Source organism: Phalacrocorax carbo, chromosome 5 (assembly GCF_963921805.1).
Source record: "Phalacrocorax carbo chromosome 5, bPhaCar2.1, whole genome shotgun sequence".
Taxonomy (NCBI): domain Eukaryota; kingdom Metazoa; phylum Chordata; class Aves; order Suliformes; family Phalacrocoracidae; genus Phalacrocorax; species Phalacrocorax carbo.
The window spans coordinates 14,542,186-14,560,018 of record NC_087517.1 but is presented as its reverse complement, the minus strand read 5'-3'; the positions used below and the strand labels follow the sequence as shown (position 1 = coordinate 14,560,018).

General features: G+C 40.4%; 1 protein-coding gene across 2 annotated transcripts in view; it reads left to right on the top strand.

Annotated features, from left to right (window-relative positions):
* RALB (RAS like proto-oncogene B) overlaps window positions 1-15,289 on the top strand; it is a 49,826-nt gene extending 34,537 nt beyond the window's left edge. For both annotated transcript variants that reach the window (XM_064451250.1, XM_064451249.1), the window contains exons 2-5: window positions 6,830-6,986; window positions 8,143-8,351; window positions 11,146-11,323; window positions 13,396-15,289. In XM_064451250.1, coding sequence (XP_064307320.1) covers window positions 6,873-6,986; window positions 8,143-8,351; window positions 11,146-11,323; window positions 13,396-13,515 — 621 coding nt within the window. In that variant the 5' untranslated portion in view covers window positions 6,830-6,872 and the 3' untranslated portion in view covers window positions 13,516-15,289. The remainder of the gene's footprint in view (window positions 1-6,829; window positions 6,987-8,142; window positions 8,352-11,145; window positions 11,324-13,395) is intronic.
* The last annotated feature ends 2,544 nt before the right edge of the window (window positions 15,290-17,833 follow it).

Sequence of the window (17,833 nt, the reverse complement as noted above, 5' to 3'; positions counted from 1 at the left end):
AGCAGTGCATCAGGGAGTCTCCTGTTCTTAGTGACCTTCTGACACGTGCTGTTTCATAGAATAGCACTGGAAGTCTTTGTATAATAAGGCCACTTCTAAAGATCACTTTATCCTATTTAACAGCTTTAAGCTAAGAGGAGAGCTGAAGATGACTTTGCATGCAAATGTGTGGAACAGTGAAAAATAAGATATGGTATGAAGACTTAAGATCACTAATAGGAATTCTTAATCTTAACTGGCTAGCATTCAGCAGCTGGATGTCTGAAGCTATTGATAGTGTTAGAATATTTTTAGTGTCATTTCTGGGTCTTAGTGTGGAATTCTTGCTTCCTCGTGCATGCATGTAGGGAAGACTCTTGATTACAAGTAAACTAAACATACTGTTTTTATACTGCATATGGTATGCTTCAGAAGAGCAAGTCTTAAACCTGTGCTGCAGGAAAGAATCCTTATCATGCAGGCTGCAGTCTTCTTCTGAAGCTAATACTCCAATCAGATTAATTTGAAATATAACTCGCTGAATTAAAACTGTTCCTCAACCTGTGCTTATCTTTCCCCCAGCCTTGTAGAAGACAGGGAATAATTATGGTCTGGCTTTAGGTTCTGGTTTAACCTTAAACTGCTGCTACATTGAACTTACTTGTCTTGGGCTTACTTCTTGTGTCCATTTAACTAGCAGTGTATTTATAGCTGCTGCTGGAGAGTAGATGTGACAGCCAGTGTCTTTAAATGTAGATATAAGTCTGGGTTTTGGGTGGGATTAGTAACTAATTCTTATTGATTGAAACTAGTGTAATGTAAGCTTGTAACTTTCAGTGTATCAAGTAAAGGTATTCATTCTGTGGTTTTTCTTGTAACATTGAGGGTTATGGCTGCCACTTTTCCCAACAAGGATCTCGTCTATAAAGAGTATAACCTTTGTGTGTACACCGTAAGGTAGTTCCTCGCCCTAAATTTTTTTCTTCCTGATGTTAAAGCATTACATTTTCAAAATGCATTTCTAGTTTCTTGTCTAGTGCTCTTATCTTTGCAACTACAAGTCTACTCTTGCACAGAAAAAATGCTTGATTACCAGAAGCAAATCTCAGGCTTCATTTCCACTTAGTGCTCAGGCTGGACTCTGCAGCGGGTGCTGGCTGCACCAGCACACATGTCTAAGGAGCGTAGTGTGAACAGGATGAGGGAAATCCCTGGTTTCTGGAGCAATATAATAACCTTTTGGCTGCTGTAGTTCTACCTTCTTTGGCCTCAGTTGTATAAACTATTTTTTTTCCCCTCACATCAGCACTGGCACTGAGGCATGTGGCCTTGCTGATCTGACTGGCAGCCCCAGTCAGCTGTGCTGAATGTCTGTCCTAGAGCAGGAGATGTGTTTGAACAGCCAGGGGCGAGGGAGAGAGGGTGATGATAGCAGTATTGGGTGATATAAATGGGGGCTGTGAAACTGCTGCCTGAGCCTGCTCTGCAAGATGTCTCAAGCTGAATGAATTCTCCTATCTGATTAAGCACAGCCCAGAAAAATCTTTAGCCACAACTGAAAGGTAGAAACACTCAGCAATAGGGAAGGATACAAGGATATCCCAAGCAGGAATTTCTGCCAAACACATCATAATTTCTGTTTAGCCTGAAAACCAATAACTGGAGACATGCCAAGAGGTAAGATATTAGCACAGCAAAAGAAGATAAAGTAGCATTTTTTTTTTTAGCCTGCATATCCTAAAATTTTCAGTAGCATTAAATATGCCACTTAATCTTAAATGAACCCATTTTTTATAGTTGAATTACCAGTTGGAGCATTTACAGTCCATTGAAAGCTAATGGAATTTCAGTACTTAAATATTTTCTGGATAACCTCAGAACGGCTAAGGAGCTCTTACAGTTCATAGCTCAGTGAGGTTGTTAATTAGTTTTGTGATCCAGGGAATTCCTGTGATTATGTTCTTCGGGCATATCTCAGAACCTCAAATCATCTAATTCATACTCTGATAAATGAGGATCACTAAAATACTGTTGCAAAACCTTGTCCTTTCTGTGCTTGCTTTTGATGAAATCATAGTTAAGTCTAAGTTGAATACCCAGATTTTACTTTAAAAGTAGGTATATGAAAGGTTTAACAAAGCTCCTCTGTGAAGCTATTGGGCTAAGGGTTTCTAGAATCCTGTTTTAAAATCCAAAGAATGGCTGCTTTCAGTGGCAGGATAGCAATGAAAAGAAATGTCCAAAGATATCAGCTGCACAGTGAGAAAACAAGGGCTGATCTCAGCAATTTTGAGCTAAGAGCTTAGTTTGGTTTTAAATATCAAACTGAATAGGGGGAACTAGAAGCAGTTCCAATTAAAGCCTTTGGAGGGGTCTAAATTTTTTTTTAATTACAGTAACAGAATAGTTACTGGAAAACAGGTAGACTTAGTGAAATTTCTTGTGTGTTTTTTCTTCTATGTATTTGCATGGTGTCATGGTTTTAGCTAAAACCATGACACATGGGCTGTAGCAAAATGGGTTCCTTTCTTGAAGTGACTGCCATTGACTGGATCATTCCTCCCCCCTCCCCAGTCAGAAGAGGGTGAATCTTGCTTGTTTGGGTAGTTTACTTTCCACCAAGTAAAGAATAATGTGGGAGAGGAGGGAATACTTACACAGAATTAGGTGACTTGTCTGGACATTTATGCAGAGTGGGCTTTTCAGCAGATCTGTTAAGACTCTTGCCTTAAGTTTCCCTTAAAACATCATTCAATTCCAGTTAGTTTAAAAGCAACTGCAGTCATCACAGGTTCTTCTAGACACTGCTACTTTTTTGAGAAGTAGTTGGATTTCCCAAGACTGACTTTTCCATAAGGAACAGATGAGTTAATGTCAGTGTCTTGACTGCATCAGGGTTGCTTAATCTACAGAATAGAATGAAAATTCAGCCTTGCCTACTCAGAGATGACTGAGGAGAGAGCTTTCACTTGTGTTAATTGATTATTTTTTTAACCTCAAGGAACTGCTAGATGTGAGCTTAGAACCATTGTATGTAAACTGTTTCTTGGGCTGCAGAGGTGGAAATGCAAGTAAACAAATAGCTCCAGTGGCTTCACCTGTTCTGTTAGAGTATTCCTATTAAAATCTCACCATGCCCCTTTCTGAACCAGTGAGGTGCTATTAGCCTGTTTTGTAAACACTGGTACTTCTGCACTGATGCTGCCCTGTGTCAATCCTATGCCATACTGCTTCAGCCTTGCCTTGTTCTGTAGTGCCTGACTCTTCTGGGGCTGGATGGGGCTATGCTTCCTCCTTTGCCACCAAAGAAGAGATGCCTTGTGTGGAGCTTCTGGTATTTCATTGAGGGTGTACAACGTAGGGATTGTGTTGTGAGAAGACTCCCACATTCATGGAATTGTTTAGGTTGGAAAAGACCTTTAAGATCAAGTCCAACCACCAACCTAGAACTGCCAAGTCCACCACTAAACGATGTCCCCAAGTGCCACATCTACATGCCTTTTAAATACCTCCAAGGATGGTGACTCAACTGCTTCCCTGGACAGCCTGTTCCAGTGCTTGACAGTCCTTTCAGTGAAGAAATTTTTCCTAGTATTAAATCTAAACCTCCCCTGGTGCAACTTGAGGCCATTTCCTCTTGTCCTATTGCTTGTTACTTGGGAGAAGAGACCAACACCCACCTTGCTACAACCTCTCTTCAGGTAGTTGTAGAAAGTGATAAGGTCTCCCCTCAGCCTTCTCTTCTCCAGCCTGAACAACCCCAGTTCCCTCAGCTGCTCCTCATAAAACTTGTGTTCTAGACCCTTCACCAGCTTCGTTGCCCTTCTGGCCATGCTCCATGTCTGTCTTGTAGTGAGGGGCCCAAAACTGAACACAGTATTTGGGGGGGGGCTCATGTAGTGTTGATACTCTAAAAGATTCAAGCGGCAATTGTAACAGCTCTGCAGGAAAATAAAGTACTGTGGCCATTAAGAGCTCGGCTAGCCTTAGGTGCAATCAAACTGTAAATTTGTAGGCTATTGGATGGGTTTTGTTTAATATTATGGTTACAAGTCAGGTAATATACTGTGTATGAAGGCTGACCTTGCAGTTTCTGCTGGCTGGTGTTGAGGTGGGATGGAGAGGGAAGGACTTGAATATTCTTTCCACTTACCTCTATGAAGAGCTTGTCCTGAATCAAGGTGATGGTGATCAGTATTTTTGCCTAAAAGGCAGCTATTCCTTTAATATGACCAGGGAAAGAGGTGGTATCTGTATTGACAGGAGGGAGAAAGTTGCTATCTTCTCCATCAGCTGTTAGTAAATGATCTTTTTATTGCAGTTCCATAGCACAGTGAACTTATGTCAACTTAATAGGCAGCAGCATTAAGTTTGTCTTGCCAGTTACAACAATCTTAAGATGCTTGTTAAAGGAGTGCTCAAAGATTAAAACCAGTCACAATTACGCTGAAAAGTTGCTACAGGCCACTTGGCTTCTGCGGAAAGCAGCTTATCTGACTGTCAAATCCAGACTACTCTTGAACTAGGACAAAATAAGCTTCTCCACAGCTTGAGCAAGCTGTATTATTGGAACACTTAAAGTCCCCAAGCTATCTCATTGTGTAGTCAGTGTGTAGCTCTTATGCAATGGATGTCTATGTCCAAGCAAGCTGAATTCTATTTTATAACTTGTAGAATGTGTGGACTACAAGCAAAGAAAGCCTTTCAGCAACAATTTCTGGAGTTCAGATGCTACCTGTTGTGTTTTTCCACCGGCAGGAAGCTCTGTTCTCTTCCCCTCTTGCCTCTCTGGTGACTAAGAATTAAAAATCAAGCTTCTAGTCCTCTTCTGGTTTGGAATCTTTGGGGTAATGGCTGAATTTACTGTCCCCAACACAAACATGTATTTGTGCTCTATGGGGAGAATATCTGAGAAGTAGGAGTTATCACATGCCATGTCTGTACTAAGGAGTGTCCTGGATGAGGGAGCTGATGTATAACATAGATTACCAGAGGAAAATATCTGTCTTCACTTACCAGTGTTTATCCCAGAATGAATGCTTAAAGACTATTAACTTGCATTACTGTACCAAATGTGTATAGCAAACAGGTGTGAGTAAAATACTCTGCATAGGAAAATACTACTGCTCAGATGTTTGAAAATGTTTGAAAATTCTTGATTGTTGGCATGTTTGTTCTTGTATGCAGTAGTCAATGAGAACTTAGTTTAATTTGTTGCTTTTCAGAACATCAAGTCATGACGGGGGAAAATCTTCACAATGGGCATACCCCAGGGCAGGTTGCCCAGACTAGTCACGGAATTGTCAACCTCAAAACGCAGGGCTCAAACTGGATTGCTTGGGGCAAACTGCTTCAAGGGAGAAGCTTGGACTGGACAACATCCAAAGGTTCTTTCCAGGCTAAATAATCCTATGGTGTGTTTGTAGGTTGACAATCCCTTATTGTTAGTTACACTTAGTATAGTATAGCTTAGTTAACTGTAAAGTTAACTTTGTTTAGGGCAGCTAGTGATACTGAAGTTTTTTTCCAATATAGTGCTCTAACTTCTACTGTAGGTCTTTTATTTCCATCCAGTAGAACTTGGTGTGACACTTCCAGTATCTCTCTGGAGTAGCTGTGGTAGGCAAATTTGAGACTTCTGGTAGGCCTGGTGCTTCTGGAATAATGGGTGCTGCTATAAATCAAGGCTGGTACAGCCACTTCCTATAGCAGAATTTCCTGAGTGGTCTGCTGATATCCTTGCAGCACTCTGCTGGGATATGAATGTCTGGGAACCTTAGCTGTCTTGCTGTGAGGACACGAGTGTCACTATGCTAGTGTCTCCCTTTAGCCATTAGGCACCTAGAGTACACATCTCTTAATTTTTTTCATTGTGGGTATCCTGACTGGTGACACATGTCTCTCTGTATCAGTCACTTCTGCTTTTGTCCCTAGAGTGCTGTTCTTAGAGCTGCTGATCTGTGCTGATCAGTGTGTGGCAGCTGATGCTTGTGTTTCTGTCACAACTACTGCGTCCAGCTACTCTTAAGGAAGTATTATTTTTAAGAGGTCTCCAACAATTACTCAGTTTGCGTGGCACACAAAGGCTTATTAACTAGTACTCGTTTACTGAAGCTTACTCTTTCATGGCTTTGCAACATCAGGCGAAGAAAAGGAACCAAGAATTTCTTGCAGTAAAGCAGGTCTTAACTTTTTTTTTCCAAAAGCAAATTAGATTTGCAGCATCAAAAGGCAGGAAGAATATAAAATAAATGTTGATGTCGTGTCATAAGACTTTCTGCTGGAAACTTTTACAACTTTTTCCTGCCAGAATTTACTGCGTATCTCTTTTTTTTTTTTTCTTAGCCTACATAGAGAGGAGATCAAAAGTCATCTTTCTACCTATAACCAGTTCTAAAGTATAGCTCTGCTTCCAGGTTGAAACTAAGTTGCATCAACATTAAAGGAATATTTTAGAACAGTGTAAAACCTAATAACAAGAACAACAAAAACACTTAACTTCATGTTGTTAGCGTGTTTTTTTCCTTTGGCAACTGCTTTAGATAGTCATGTAGGACGGCTTTACAAATAACAGCTTGTTCAGCTAGTACCTGATCTGAGAAACTTTTGGCACTTCTACTTGTGACAATAGTACCATTAATAAAGGGTATTTATTCTAATACCTCATTCCTGCTCATACTTTAGACATCAGTGACATGGTTTGCTTGCCAGTGCATTGAAATGGCCCATTCTTCAGGCTTGCTGGGCAGGGTTTTAATCTGGTCTTTCAGCACTAGTGAGATGCTTTACCTGCATGCTACCATGATGTCACCATGGCTGTGGATGGTGACTGTGTTTCTTCTGCCTGCAGATCTGATTGGTTGCCTGGCACGTCATCTGTGGCAAGCAGGACAATGGCTGCCAGCAAGAGCAAGAACCAGAGTTCCTTGGCCCTCCATAAAGTAATTATGGTTGGCAGTGGAGGTGTGGGCAAATCTGCACTCACTCTTCAGTTTATGTATGATGAGGTAAGTAGTGTTTGGTTCAGCTTCTCTAAAGTACCAATGGATACAGCTTACTAAACTTCTCTAGTGGGCCAGGGAAACTAAAGAGTAACAAAAGACCTGATGACCTGATTGGCAGGAGAATAATGTAGGAATCTGGGAAGGCTGCCCTCTGGGAACATCTTTGGCTAAGGGTGACAAAATTAAAGCTTATTAGTGAAAGAACAGTCTTCAAAAGACCCGTACAATGTGAATGTGCTTGTCTGAGTGTTCAGAGGCTGTTACCAATTGGCATTGAACTTTAAACTTGTTGCAGTTTCTTTCAGGCCAGTTAAGGTTGAAGTCAGAAGTAAGCATTCTAGCTCATTCTGAGCTGGATGATGAAGTAGGCTTGTTCAAAGCATGAATACTTCCATACTGGTATACGGGAAGCTAGATCAGACAATCCAGACTAGTATGTGAAGGAATACACGATCCTGTAGTTAAGAAGATAGCATTTATCTACAGGTGTCCACAAAAACCGTAGTGATGTGGCTATCTGAACAGGTGGCATAGGCATTAGTGAAGGCCAGTCAGCTTAGCTTATCAGGCTCATGGTGCAGCCTTTTGTTGTACTTCGAGGCTGAGAGAAATGAGGTGGAACAGTAAAGAGCTGATGTTGGGACATGTGCTGTCAGCACAAAACTACAAGTTGAACTGGCAATGGCTTTGTGGGTCTGATCAATATTGAATGGACTAAAGTATGTGCCTGTGTAATTATGGAGCAGCTTTTCATGTTCAGCAGCTGGATGCTGTCCTCTACACCTGTTGAAGCTTCAGATAGCTGTACCTGAAGTACACTCAAATGACTTTTCTTGTAGTGGGACATCTATATAATGCTACCAGGTTGCTGGTAGTTTATACTGTATCTTTGACCCTTAAATTGTGCCGAAATTGCTGAACAGTGTTTCATGTAGCAAGACTGTTTCTTCTTGACCAGGCAGACTGGCTCTTTGTATTAAGTGCTTAAGTAATTTGCTTTTTGTAAAAAAACTAAAAAGTGGTGGAACTTAGTAGTTGACTGAATTATGAGAAGGTTTTTAGGAATTTAAACGTCACTAAAGTGAAAGAGCATGGATATGTACAAATTCTGAGACCATTTGACAGTAATTCCAAACACTAATCCCTGTCTTATCTTCAGTTTGTAGAAGACTATGAACCTACCAAGGCTGACAGCTACAGAAAAAAAGTAGTGTTGGATGGTGAAGAAGTTCAGATAGACATTCTGGACACAGCAGGACAGGAGGATTATGCAGCTATCAGAGATAACTATTTCCGCAGTGGGGAAGGGTTTCTTCTAGTCTTCTCAATAACAGAGCATGAATCCTTTACAGCAACAGCAGAGTTTCGGTAAGTATTTTTCTCCCAGGCAGGGGGAAGTATCTGGTTCCCATGTTGCTCTGACAGCTGCTCTTAGAATAAAGAGCTGTAGCGCTTTTGTCCATTATCATTAGGTCAATGAAAGTGGCAACCCAACCATTTTGCTCTCAGTAACTGGTAACTTAAACCATAGTATCCAGCCTCTGGCTCTAGTTGTCTTTGTGCCCTCAGCTTATGAGCACATTATGCCAGCAGCAACTTCAGGCAAGTAACAGATTCTTGGACTCATAAAACATGCATATCAAAGCCAGTTTTCAGTCTTTGTGGATGTGAAGTTTAATTATCTTAGAGCAGTACTTCTGGAATTAAGTCTGCCTTTTGGCCAGGTTTCAGATACTGTATTGCTTACTGCTATAAGCAGGTGCTCTAAGGAAAGGAAGGATTAGCCTCCACTCTCAGGTATGGATTGGTGCCAAACAAGGGTTGGCAGCCGAGCAGTACCATTGTAGGCAGATGTATTCCTAGAAAGAGACACCATAGTAATAAACGCTTCCATTTTTGTCCTTGGGATTAGCAGTTTTAATGTAGAAAATCAGCACCAGACCAAGCACAAAACCACTTGTGTAGTGTAAAGGAAAAATGAAGTTTAGTCCATTGTTCTGGTCTCAGAACTCATCTAGCCAGGTTCTTCAGAGCAAATTTTCTAATTCTTATTTGATAATAGTTGTTGCCTCCGTATAGAAGGTAATCCAGGGACTCCCTAGGACAGCTGTACAACTTGAAGTAAAACTTGCAAAAATGTAGGGAAAGTGTAGGAGTTCTTTATGTTGGCCAGAACAAAAGCTCTTTCAGTCTGGCTTATGTTCACTTTGCTTCAGTGGTACAGGGTTAACAGATACTAATAGGTAACGCAAGTGCTAGTGCTAAGGCAGACACTTACTTCTAGGCTTTTATTAAGGCTATGGCAAATGCCCCTTGCACTCTAGGACATTGGTCCAGGTTCTTAACGTATTATGCTGTTCCAACAGTAGTAGGAGACTGCATAATCTTTTAAGAGATATAAAAATATTGTTCCTCAATAATTCTGTGACTCTGCTAGACTTCAGAAGGCTGACAGTTGCAGGGCAGACAAGCAGAGCTGTTCTACTCAGTTTGCTCTAACTGGAGCACCTAAAGGACCTAAACAGTTGAACTGTTGCAGGATTGCAAAACTGAGTACTTGGACTGTTCCTAGTATAAGATGGAGCAAAAAGTCAGATACTAGTAAAAAAAAAACAGGAGGAAAATGAGGCACTTGGAAGCACCCAGCCTGGGTTTTGGCTTGTGTGCCTAAGTGAAATACAAGGTTAAACCCAAGGCTTAAGGCTTTGGATGAAAAGGAGTAGGAATGTTTATCCTGGCAGTTTGTTTTTTGTCAGACTCCTGTAACTAGGTTAACTGTGTGTTGGTTCAAGATTTTAGCACAACAAAACAATGAAAAAGTAATGCTAGCCCTAAAGATGAGTAAGAAGGACCTAAAGCTCTGAGATGGAGAATCTTCTGATTTTCAATGGGTCAGAAGTAAATAAATGGTGGAACTAGTTAAATGGAGTATTTAGTTAGGCTGATGTGTAAGAACCAGCTCCTTGGAAAACTCCTCCCTGGGAGGAGGGAGGGGAGAATGGGTAGTATGAATCACCAGCATCACAAGCTAAACCAGACTAGTATTATTGATCCTGTAACTTCTAGAATTCTTAAACTATGAGAAGGTTGAATACTGAATCAACTATGGGCTTGTCTTTAAAACCTAGCTCTCCTGCTGATGCTATGCATTCAGTGTTTGCTTCAAGTGCCTCAGTAATCTGAAAATGTGTGAAGGTATGGTTGAATGCAACAGTGGAATGCCTACTTCAGTGTTAATGCTATTTTCAGTTCTCATGAACTCTACGTACATTTAGTTATTTTGTGGATGGAAAGTGCAAGCATCTGAAGTAGCATGGTAGCTCAGTGAGATGAGGGGTTGTAGGCACCCTGCTCATGCCCAGTTTGGCTCTCGCTTGTAACAAAATAAAGCAATCTAAAAATAAATGTAGATTGGTACAGTTCTTCAGAGTCCTAGATGGACAGCAGTGTGTGTCAGCCTGGTTTCAACCCATGTTTTACTCCAATAATAGCACAGACTTCGAGGCTGACCTGCAGCATTGCTCCATCTCCTGTCCTGGATGCTGATAGGTCCTTCTAGGATGACAAAAGACAGCTAGGTTAATGCTGATGGTTCATATGTTTTCCTGGAATCGTTGAAGGAGGAAGGTGACTAGCATTTCAGTTCAGCACTATTTAGTAACTCTTGCCTCTGTGTAAAGCTTAGGTAGCCATTAAGAATGAACTCTGCCAGCTACTTATGCTGTTCCCAACCTACAGTCTTGCCAAAGCCTTGATGTTGCCCAACCTGTATTGAAGTGGGAGGTAGATTGGAAATTGAAGATGGTAAGATGGTGACTGAATGCTGAGGTGAAACTTGGCGAACATGGCACTTGTACTCCTTTTCTGATTCAGATGTGAACTCCTGTTGGGAGTTGCCCTTCTGCCACACAGTTCCTCTTTATCAGAGCCTAGATAGTAAACTTACTAACTAAATAGTACAACTGCCCTCCTGGAAGTATGAGGCATCTATTAGTATAAATGTTAAACTTGGAATAATTTTGAAGTGTGTATTCAACTGTTCGGCTGTGTACTGTTGTAAACACTAGCAATATGCAGACCACTTGATCCACTCCTGGTAAAGGTGGAGTTTTGCTGCTACTACTAACACAGATATCTTTATTTTCAAAACCTGATGCATTAGGGAGCAGATCCTGCGTGTGAAGGCTGAAGAGGATAAAATCCCTTTACTGGTAGTGGGAAACAAATCTGACTTGGAAGAGCGCAGACAAGTGCCTGTAGAAGAGGCTAGAAGTAAGGCAGAGGAGTGGGGTGTGCAGTACGTAGAAACCTCTGCCAAAACTAGAGCGAATGTAGATAAGGTAAGACAAATGACGTCTGCTCAATTAGATTGTTACTACTTGTTTAGTAGCCAAGTGACTAACCCTTGACTCTTACTGGGACAAAATCAAAAACAGTTGGGCTTCTGAAAGCCTAGATTATCAAAAATAAATTCACTTACTAGAATATATACATACTTAGGGGATTCAGGGGCCTGGTACAAGTTAATGCCATTGTTTTAACTGTTTGTACCTGAACCAATATCTTTCCCATAGTACATTGGGTAAATGGGTTTAAGGATGCCCTGAAACATGCTGTTTTGTTTATAGGCTGTGGTCTTTATTATAAAAGCAATAAATAGCTATAGACACTTATAAATTGTTCTCCCTTCTCTAAAAAGCTAAATATGGTGTGGCTACTGTTAAAGATCTCATTCTTGTTTTCTGCCAAGACCACTCTGAATTGTGATAAGAACTCTTCTTGCTGTGTCCCTGTCCTGTTTTGACTTGTCAATGCTGGTCTAGGGCAGTTGTTCTCAGCATGTTTCTGCAGCTGGCTTTTTTAATAAACACTGGTAGTGGGTTTTTCCAGAAGAGGTGAATTATGGCTATGGCATTTGCCCAGTAAGGAAAAAATCGGTTTCAAGCCTCCCCTTTGCTCTGTGTATAGTGGGGGTTTCTTGAAGAAGAGGGTGCCTTTATTTCATCAGTCCACAGAAGATGGTCTGAAATTACTGTTGGGCCCATAAGGACTCCAAATGTGTGACTTGGTAATTTGTATTTCCTTAAAGATTACAAATTGTAAGCAGTTTTCTTTGGACAAAGAACACTTGCAGCTAGCTGTACTCCAAGTTTGTGTAGACAGCTTTCTGTTCTTCCAGTCTATATTAGTTTACTAATGGAAATGCTGTTGGTGCAGTAGGAGCTCTGTTTCTCTTATTCTTGGTTAAAACAGTGTATATGAAACTCTTGAATTGAGAATGTTTAGTTGTAAAGGATATGGTGTAATTTGGTAAAGAACCATTGTGACTTGTGGAATGTTACTAAAAGTCAGGCTGTCAGCTTTGTAAACTGGGTGATGTAGTAAAACATGAATACCTAGACTTGCTTTTGTCTATGAGCTGTCTCATGTGACTAGCAAATGCCTGATCTTATTATACTTAGACTAGTTTCCTGACCAGTTGGGATTAATAGCAGTGTAGTTGTGTCTGGGATGTACTAGCATGGTGTTCTAGAATTGCTCTCATATGTGTTCTCTAGCTAGCTTGTGTGACATACTGGTTATTCTCTCTATAAGCACTGTTTTGTGTATGTTAAGGCAAGTTATCAGCCACTGTGTGCATTGACACTGTAGCAGAAAAACCCTTGAAAATTTTGAATGAAACTATTCTATTTCTGATCAGCAGCATAGTCCTGTTTTTGAGTATTGAAGACCTGTGTAGTCCTCCCTTTTTAAAAAGAAGCCTAACTATAGTGACACTAAGCTCTTGTTCTGTAATCCTAAAAAAAATCACTTTTCCCAGTAACTCTACAGTAAAACAGTTGTTGCATCTTAAGTGGTATGTATCTAGACATCAGGTCTACAGGGGTGAAATCAGAATTCTGGAGAAGACATGAGAGTAACAACTTTATCTGGATCTTATAACACATTCTGAGAATTTTCTGTGCCTGACACTTACTTGAATGCCACAGCTTTTTCATTATAAAACAGCAACTACCCAGCAGAGAGTGCGCTTGTAACTACATGGAAGGGACTGGACTAAATGCTTTGCCTAATTAACAAGAGTGATTTGCCTGGAAATGTTTGCTAAGCACAGACAAATGTTATGAAGTCTGAATACTACTCTTGTGCAAGACTTATATGCAATAAAAAGCTCTTAGAACAGGGCTGTTGAATGATTTGGTGGCCACGTAAGATTGTCCTACTTCTTGCCACTGCTTTTGACATGTTACATAATTCTGATGTTGAATGTGTCACTGGGATCTATGTCTAGACTCAGTTCTGCTGTGTTAGGTACAGTGTGGTACATCTTTATTTGCTGCTTAATATGGTTGTTTTTATCTGCTTTCTGGTGTCAGATCTTGTTTAATCAATCTTTATTTTTCTCTCCTAGGTATTCTTTGATTTAATGAGAGAAATCAGAGCAAAGAAAATGTCAGAAAACAAAGACAAGAATGGCAAGAAAAGTGGCAAGAACAAGAAAAGCTTTAAAGAAAGATGCTGCTTACTGTGATGCTTGAACTGTAAATATCTCTCTACAGGGGGCATGGATAAGATACCACTAAGGATATAGGGCTGGATTCATGAAAGGAAGTCTGTATTGACTCCCTTATCTTTTGCTTTGCATATCACACCTTCAAAATGTGAAAACAGAACTCTGAAACCATTTCTGGTATCCAACAAAACCTACGCCTACTTAAACGGGCTCTGCCTTCCCAGTTTCTTTCAAAACTAGAAACAGTTTCAGAACTACAATCCTGCTTGGTTACACAAAGTACTTTCATATTAACTTCCTAGTGTACTCCAATGTTTCTCTTGAACCTCTACTGGCCTTAACAAGCATAGCTGTTCAGGTTCAAACATTTTTTTCCACTGTTACTGCCCTCCTTGATGTTGCAAACTGCAGAAAGGTAGATGACATCTGGCAAAGGGTTTGAGTCTCCATCTTCTGTTAGTTGTCACTGATATTTCTTACAATGAAATATGCTGGCTTTCTCCCCACTCTCCATGTAAGAAATAGCAACTGACACTTGAGAGTCAATTCAAAAACTTTCTTCCATATTCTGTTTAGTCAATACAGCATTCATGAATCAAGCCTGTGGACTCAATTCAAACTTATTTAGGCAATGCAAAAATTTATATTTAAATACTGGCTAGATGCATTCCCCACTGGTCTGTCTTCTCATCCTTAAATTAGTGGTATGGGGGTGAGAAAATGACTGTAAGCCTTTCTTCAAAAGGAATAGTAGTATTGACATATCCTTGAAAGGCTGTCCTGAGTTTCTTCCATGTATTGTGGTTAGACTCAATTACACTCACTCTACATCCATCATCCTTCCCCTCCCTGGTACTGGAATAGTGAAAATCAAAGTGTTGACTTCATCAGTTTTGTTTATATTGGAACACTTGTGATCACGTTGGAAAAGTGGGAACGTCTGTATCTCTTGTCTTGCTAAAGATGAGAACTTTGAGTAAGGATGGGTCACATCGCACAATCATGACTTGGTATAGGTGAGGCATACATGCTACCTCTCAATGATTAGCTGGCTAGTGAGTTGTATGGTGTCAAAAAGCAAACAAAATTAAGCAGTTGCCATGTCTGTTAGTCACTGCTAATTTTATATGTACTGTTTCTGATGCACAGCAACCTAGCACATGGAGATGCATGTTGAGTTTTCCTGTCAGTTATGCAATGGTAGGCACATTGATCAACAAAAAACAGCCTAGAAATGAAAGAAAAGTCAGTATTTAGCAAGTCCTCTTGTCAGCCTACTGAACTGAGCTTTCTGATGCGGTTTAAGTGCAGTTGCCAAAAAATACTTCTGTCACTGTTGTGGAAAGTAACTCTTCTGATTGTGGAGTCTCTTAATGAATTATGGCTATCTTCTATTTTGAAGGAGTAGAGACACTTAGTGACTGTATCTTGCTTGTGAGCTGGATGCTTAAAACTTGGTGAAAGGAATAGGCTATGTGGCTGTTCAGTGAAGCACGCTGCAGCACTAAGTTAACATAGTGTTTCTTTTTGAGGTGAAGGAGTAGGGAATACTGTTCAGTACTTAATATTGTGATTTGAGGTTGAAAAACATTTTTTAACATGTACTAGATTGCTCTTGTGCATTCCACTTCTGAACTTTGAAAAAAAGATGTGTTAGATATTAAAACCTCTGTTGGTCTGAGGTTTCACAGGGACTTATTGCAAACTCATTGTCTTCCATAACTAGTTCAACTTGTCAGGCAACTCATTGGATTGGGGAAACTGTACTAAATAAAAGGTGCTGTAATCTTCATTCTTGTCAAGTTAAATTCCTTCTTTGTTAATGTTATCTTGTATGAACAGAAAGAAAGGATAACCAGTTCTGGCAATATTTATCTCTGAACAGTGTAATTAGTATTACAAAGCCAACTTGACAATACAATTTTGAAGCAGAGGCTGGGAGCCTGCTGGCTTACAGAACTTGTCATTTGAGCTGTATTGCCTGTGACTAAAGCCTAAGCACCTAATGGGACACTTGGAGCTATAATGCTTCACTAACAAAGTTTCCTCTTAAGCTTCCATGGATAAAGTCCTCTTTTGAGTGCACACTGTGAACATGGCAAATTAATGTCTGCTTCTGGAGGAAGGCAACTCACTTTAGGTCTCAACTAAAACCAAACCTAAGGTTAAGTCCTGAATTAACCTAAAGGATAAGCTTGTAATGTGAACTCAGCTATTGTTTATCTAGGTCAAGCCCCTCTGAGGTGGACTGTAAAATGTGTCTAACAAAACTGAGCTTTCCCTGCTATATGATGAACTCGGCAAAGCTCACAATGAGCACCTCGGCTGTATTGGCTCAAGAGACTTGCATGCTTTGACCTTTGATCTCTTTAAAGTACCTGACAGTATTCAATAGGACAGATTAATTTCTGCTTAGAACAGTGAGTCTGCCACTGGTGTTCTTACAGTCCATGTGCTGTTCTCAGGTTATTTTTTCAACAGATAAAGCTCCGCCACTGAGGTGGACTTACTTGGAAGAAGGTGCTTGCTGTTTCATGGTTTGATACCGCATCTCTTTAGTGTTCTGTGCTTGTCACCTTTTCTAGAAAGACTAGGCCTGGACACTAAGTACAGCGGCTTTTCAGTATTCCTCTTCTGTACTTGTGGCAAACTTCAGTTTAACTTTCCAGTTACAGCTGAAAACATGACAGCCAAGGTAGCTGCCTTGTTTACTTCATAACAGTGGGCAACAAGCATTCCAACTTGTACCAGGAAGACAATAACACTGTTCCCCAGCTTGGAATCCTGTTGCCCCCACCTCATGGTGGAAGTGTCTGAATGCATGCCCTTCTTAAATAGGGGTGATACAATTAGAAGTTCCCTAAATGACTTTCAGGTGTGCTTCACTGGACATCAGTGGATATCAACATCAGGTGGGTTGACTAGAGTGAATTAAAAAGGCACAGAAAAATGCTTCCTTTGGACTTGAGAGTTTCCTGTGAGCAGAGTAAAAGGAGCTTTGGCTTCTACTCTAAATGAGTAGGTGCAGATCAGGTCCATCAAACAAGGAGGACTTTGACAAGATGCGGGGGGTGTGGCTGCCTGCTAGCCATGCTGTGCAGCTGAGGCAACTGCAGGCTGTCTTGAAGCTGATATATTCTGGCAGCCTTTGCATGTTAGGTAATTAAAGACCAAGACTTCTCTTCTACAGTGTAATGTGCTCTTAAATCTTTCTGGAGCATGGCTCTAGGCAAGTAACTAATATTTGAAGCTGGAGGTCATGCAAGACTTGACTATGCACTTGCACTTAAGCATTCAAATATTATTCTTGTGTAATGGCTTAATATAACCAGGGAGCTGTTTACTGCAGTATGCAATCTTCCATATGTGGCTTAGTTGTGGGTGTTCAAGTGCTCCAGTCTTCCTTCTGGTTTGAGCAAACATGTATGAGAAGCCCCCATTATAATGGGGGCTAAGTCAGTATATGAAATGCCACTTCAAAAAGCAGGTTACACTCCAGCTGTGGAGAGGCAGACTTGACTTTTTCAGAGGAGCATCTCTCTAAGTGAGAGTACAGGTGCAGCACAAAATGCATCTTCAATGACTTGTGCCATCTGTTCTATACAGACTAATACACCTTTACTGCAATTTCTATGTGAACAATTGATGAAGAGAAAGATGTATGCATACATTTACTGGACATTAAACTTCAGTAAGATATTAATGGCCTTCTGAAGTTCCAGTTGAATCCTATCTGGCTAATTCCACTTAAGAATACTTCATTGTATTCAGGCACAAAGCTACAGTCTGGAATGTAGTATGAGGTGGGGGGAAATGAGTCTAACTCAGTGCTCACAAAGGTTGTTTCTTAAAGCTTTCCAAAGCGTTAACCCAGTCCTTGGGGCTGACAGGTCTATAAATTCTGGCTCAAAAAGAGGATACTGTTTATTAATTCAACTCAAAGCCTGTGTAGACAGAAGCTTTAATTGCTAAAAGCATATGTTGCAATGTTCACCTCTTGTTGACTTTATAGTTGGGAGAGGGAGGGAAGAGGAACAAAAAAGCTATGACTTTCACTGTAATCTCCACACTTCATGGGAATGGCAGGTGTTCCTCTTGAGAGGGGAAGGTGTTATCTCTAACACAAAGAAAAAGGCTTAGTGTAGAGGAAGTGATTGTGATTGCAAGATTTAATAATTGCCTCTAAACTATGTATGCTACACTATACAATGTAAATTTTTTCTTATAGCCTTAGAGCTTTGTCTCTAACTTGCACAAACATTTTTAATGTCTATAAAACTGGTCACTTTTCATTATCATGCTAATACAACTGATTTGTATTACTATTGATAATAAA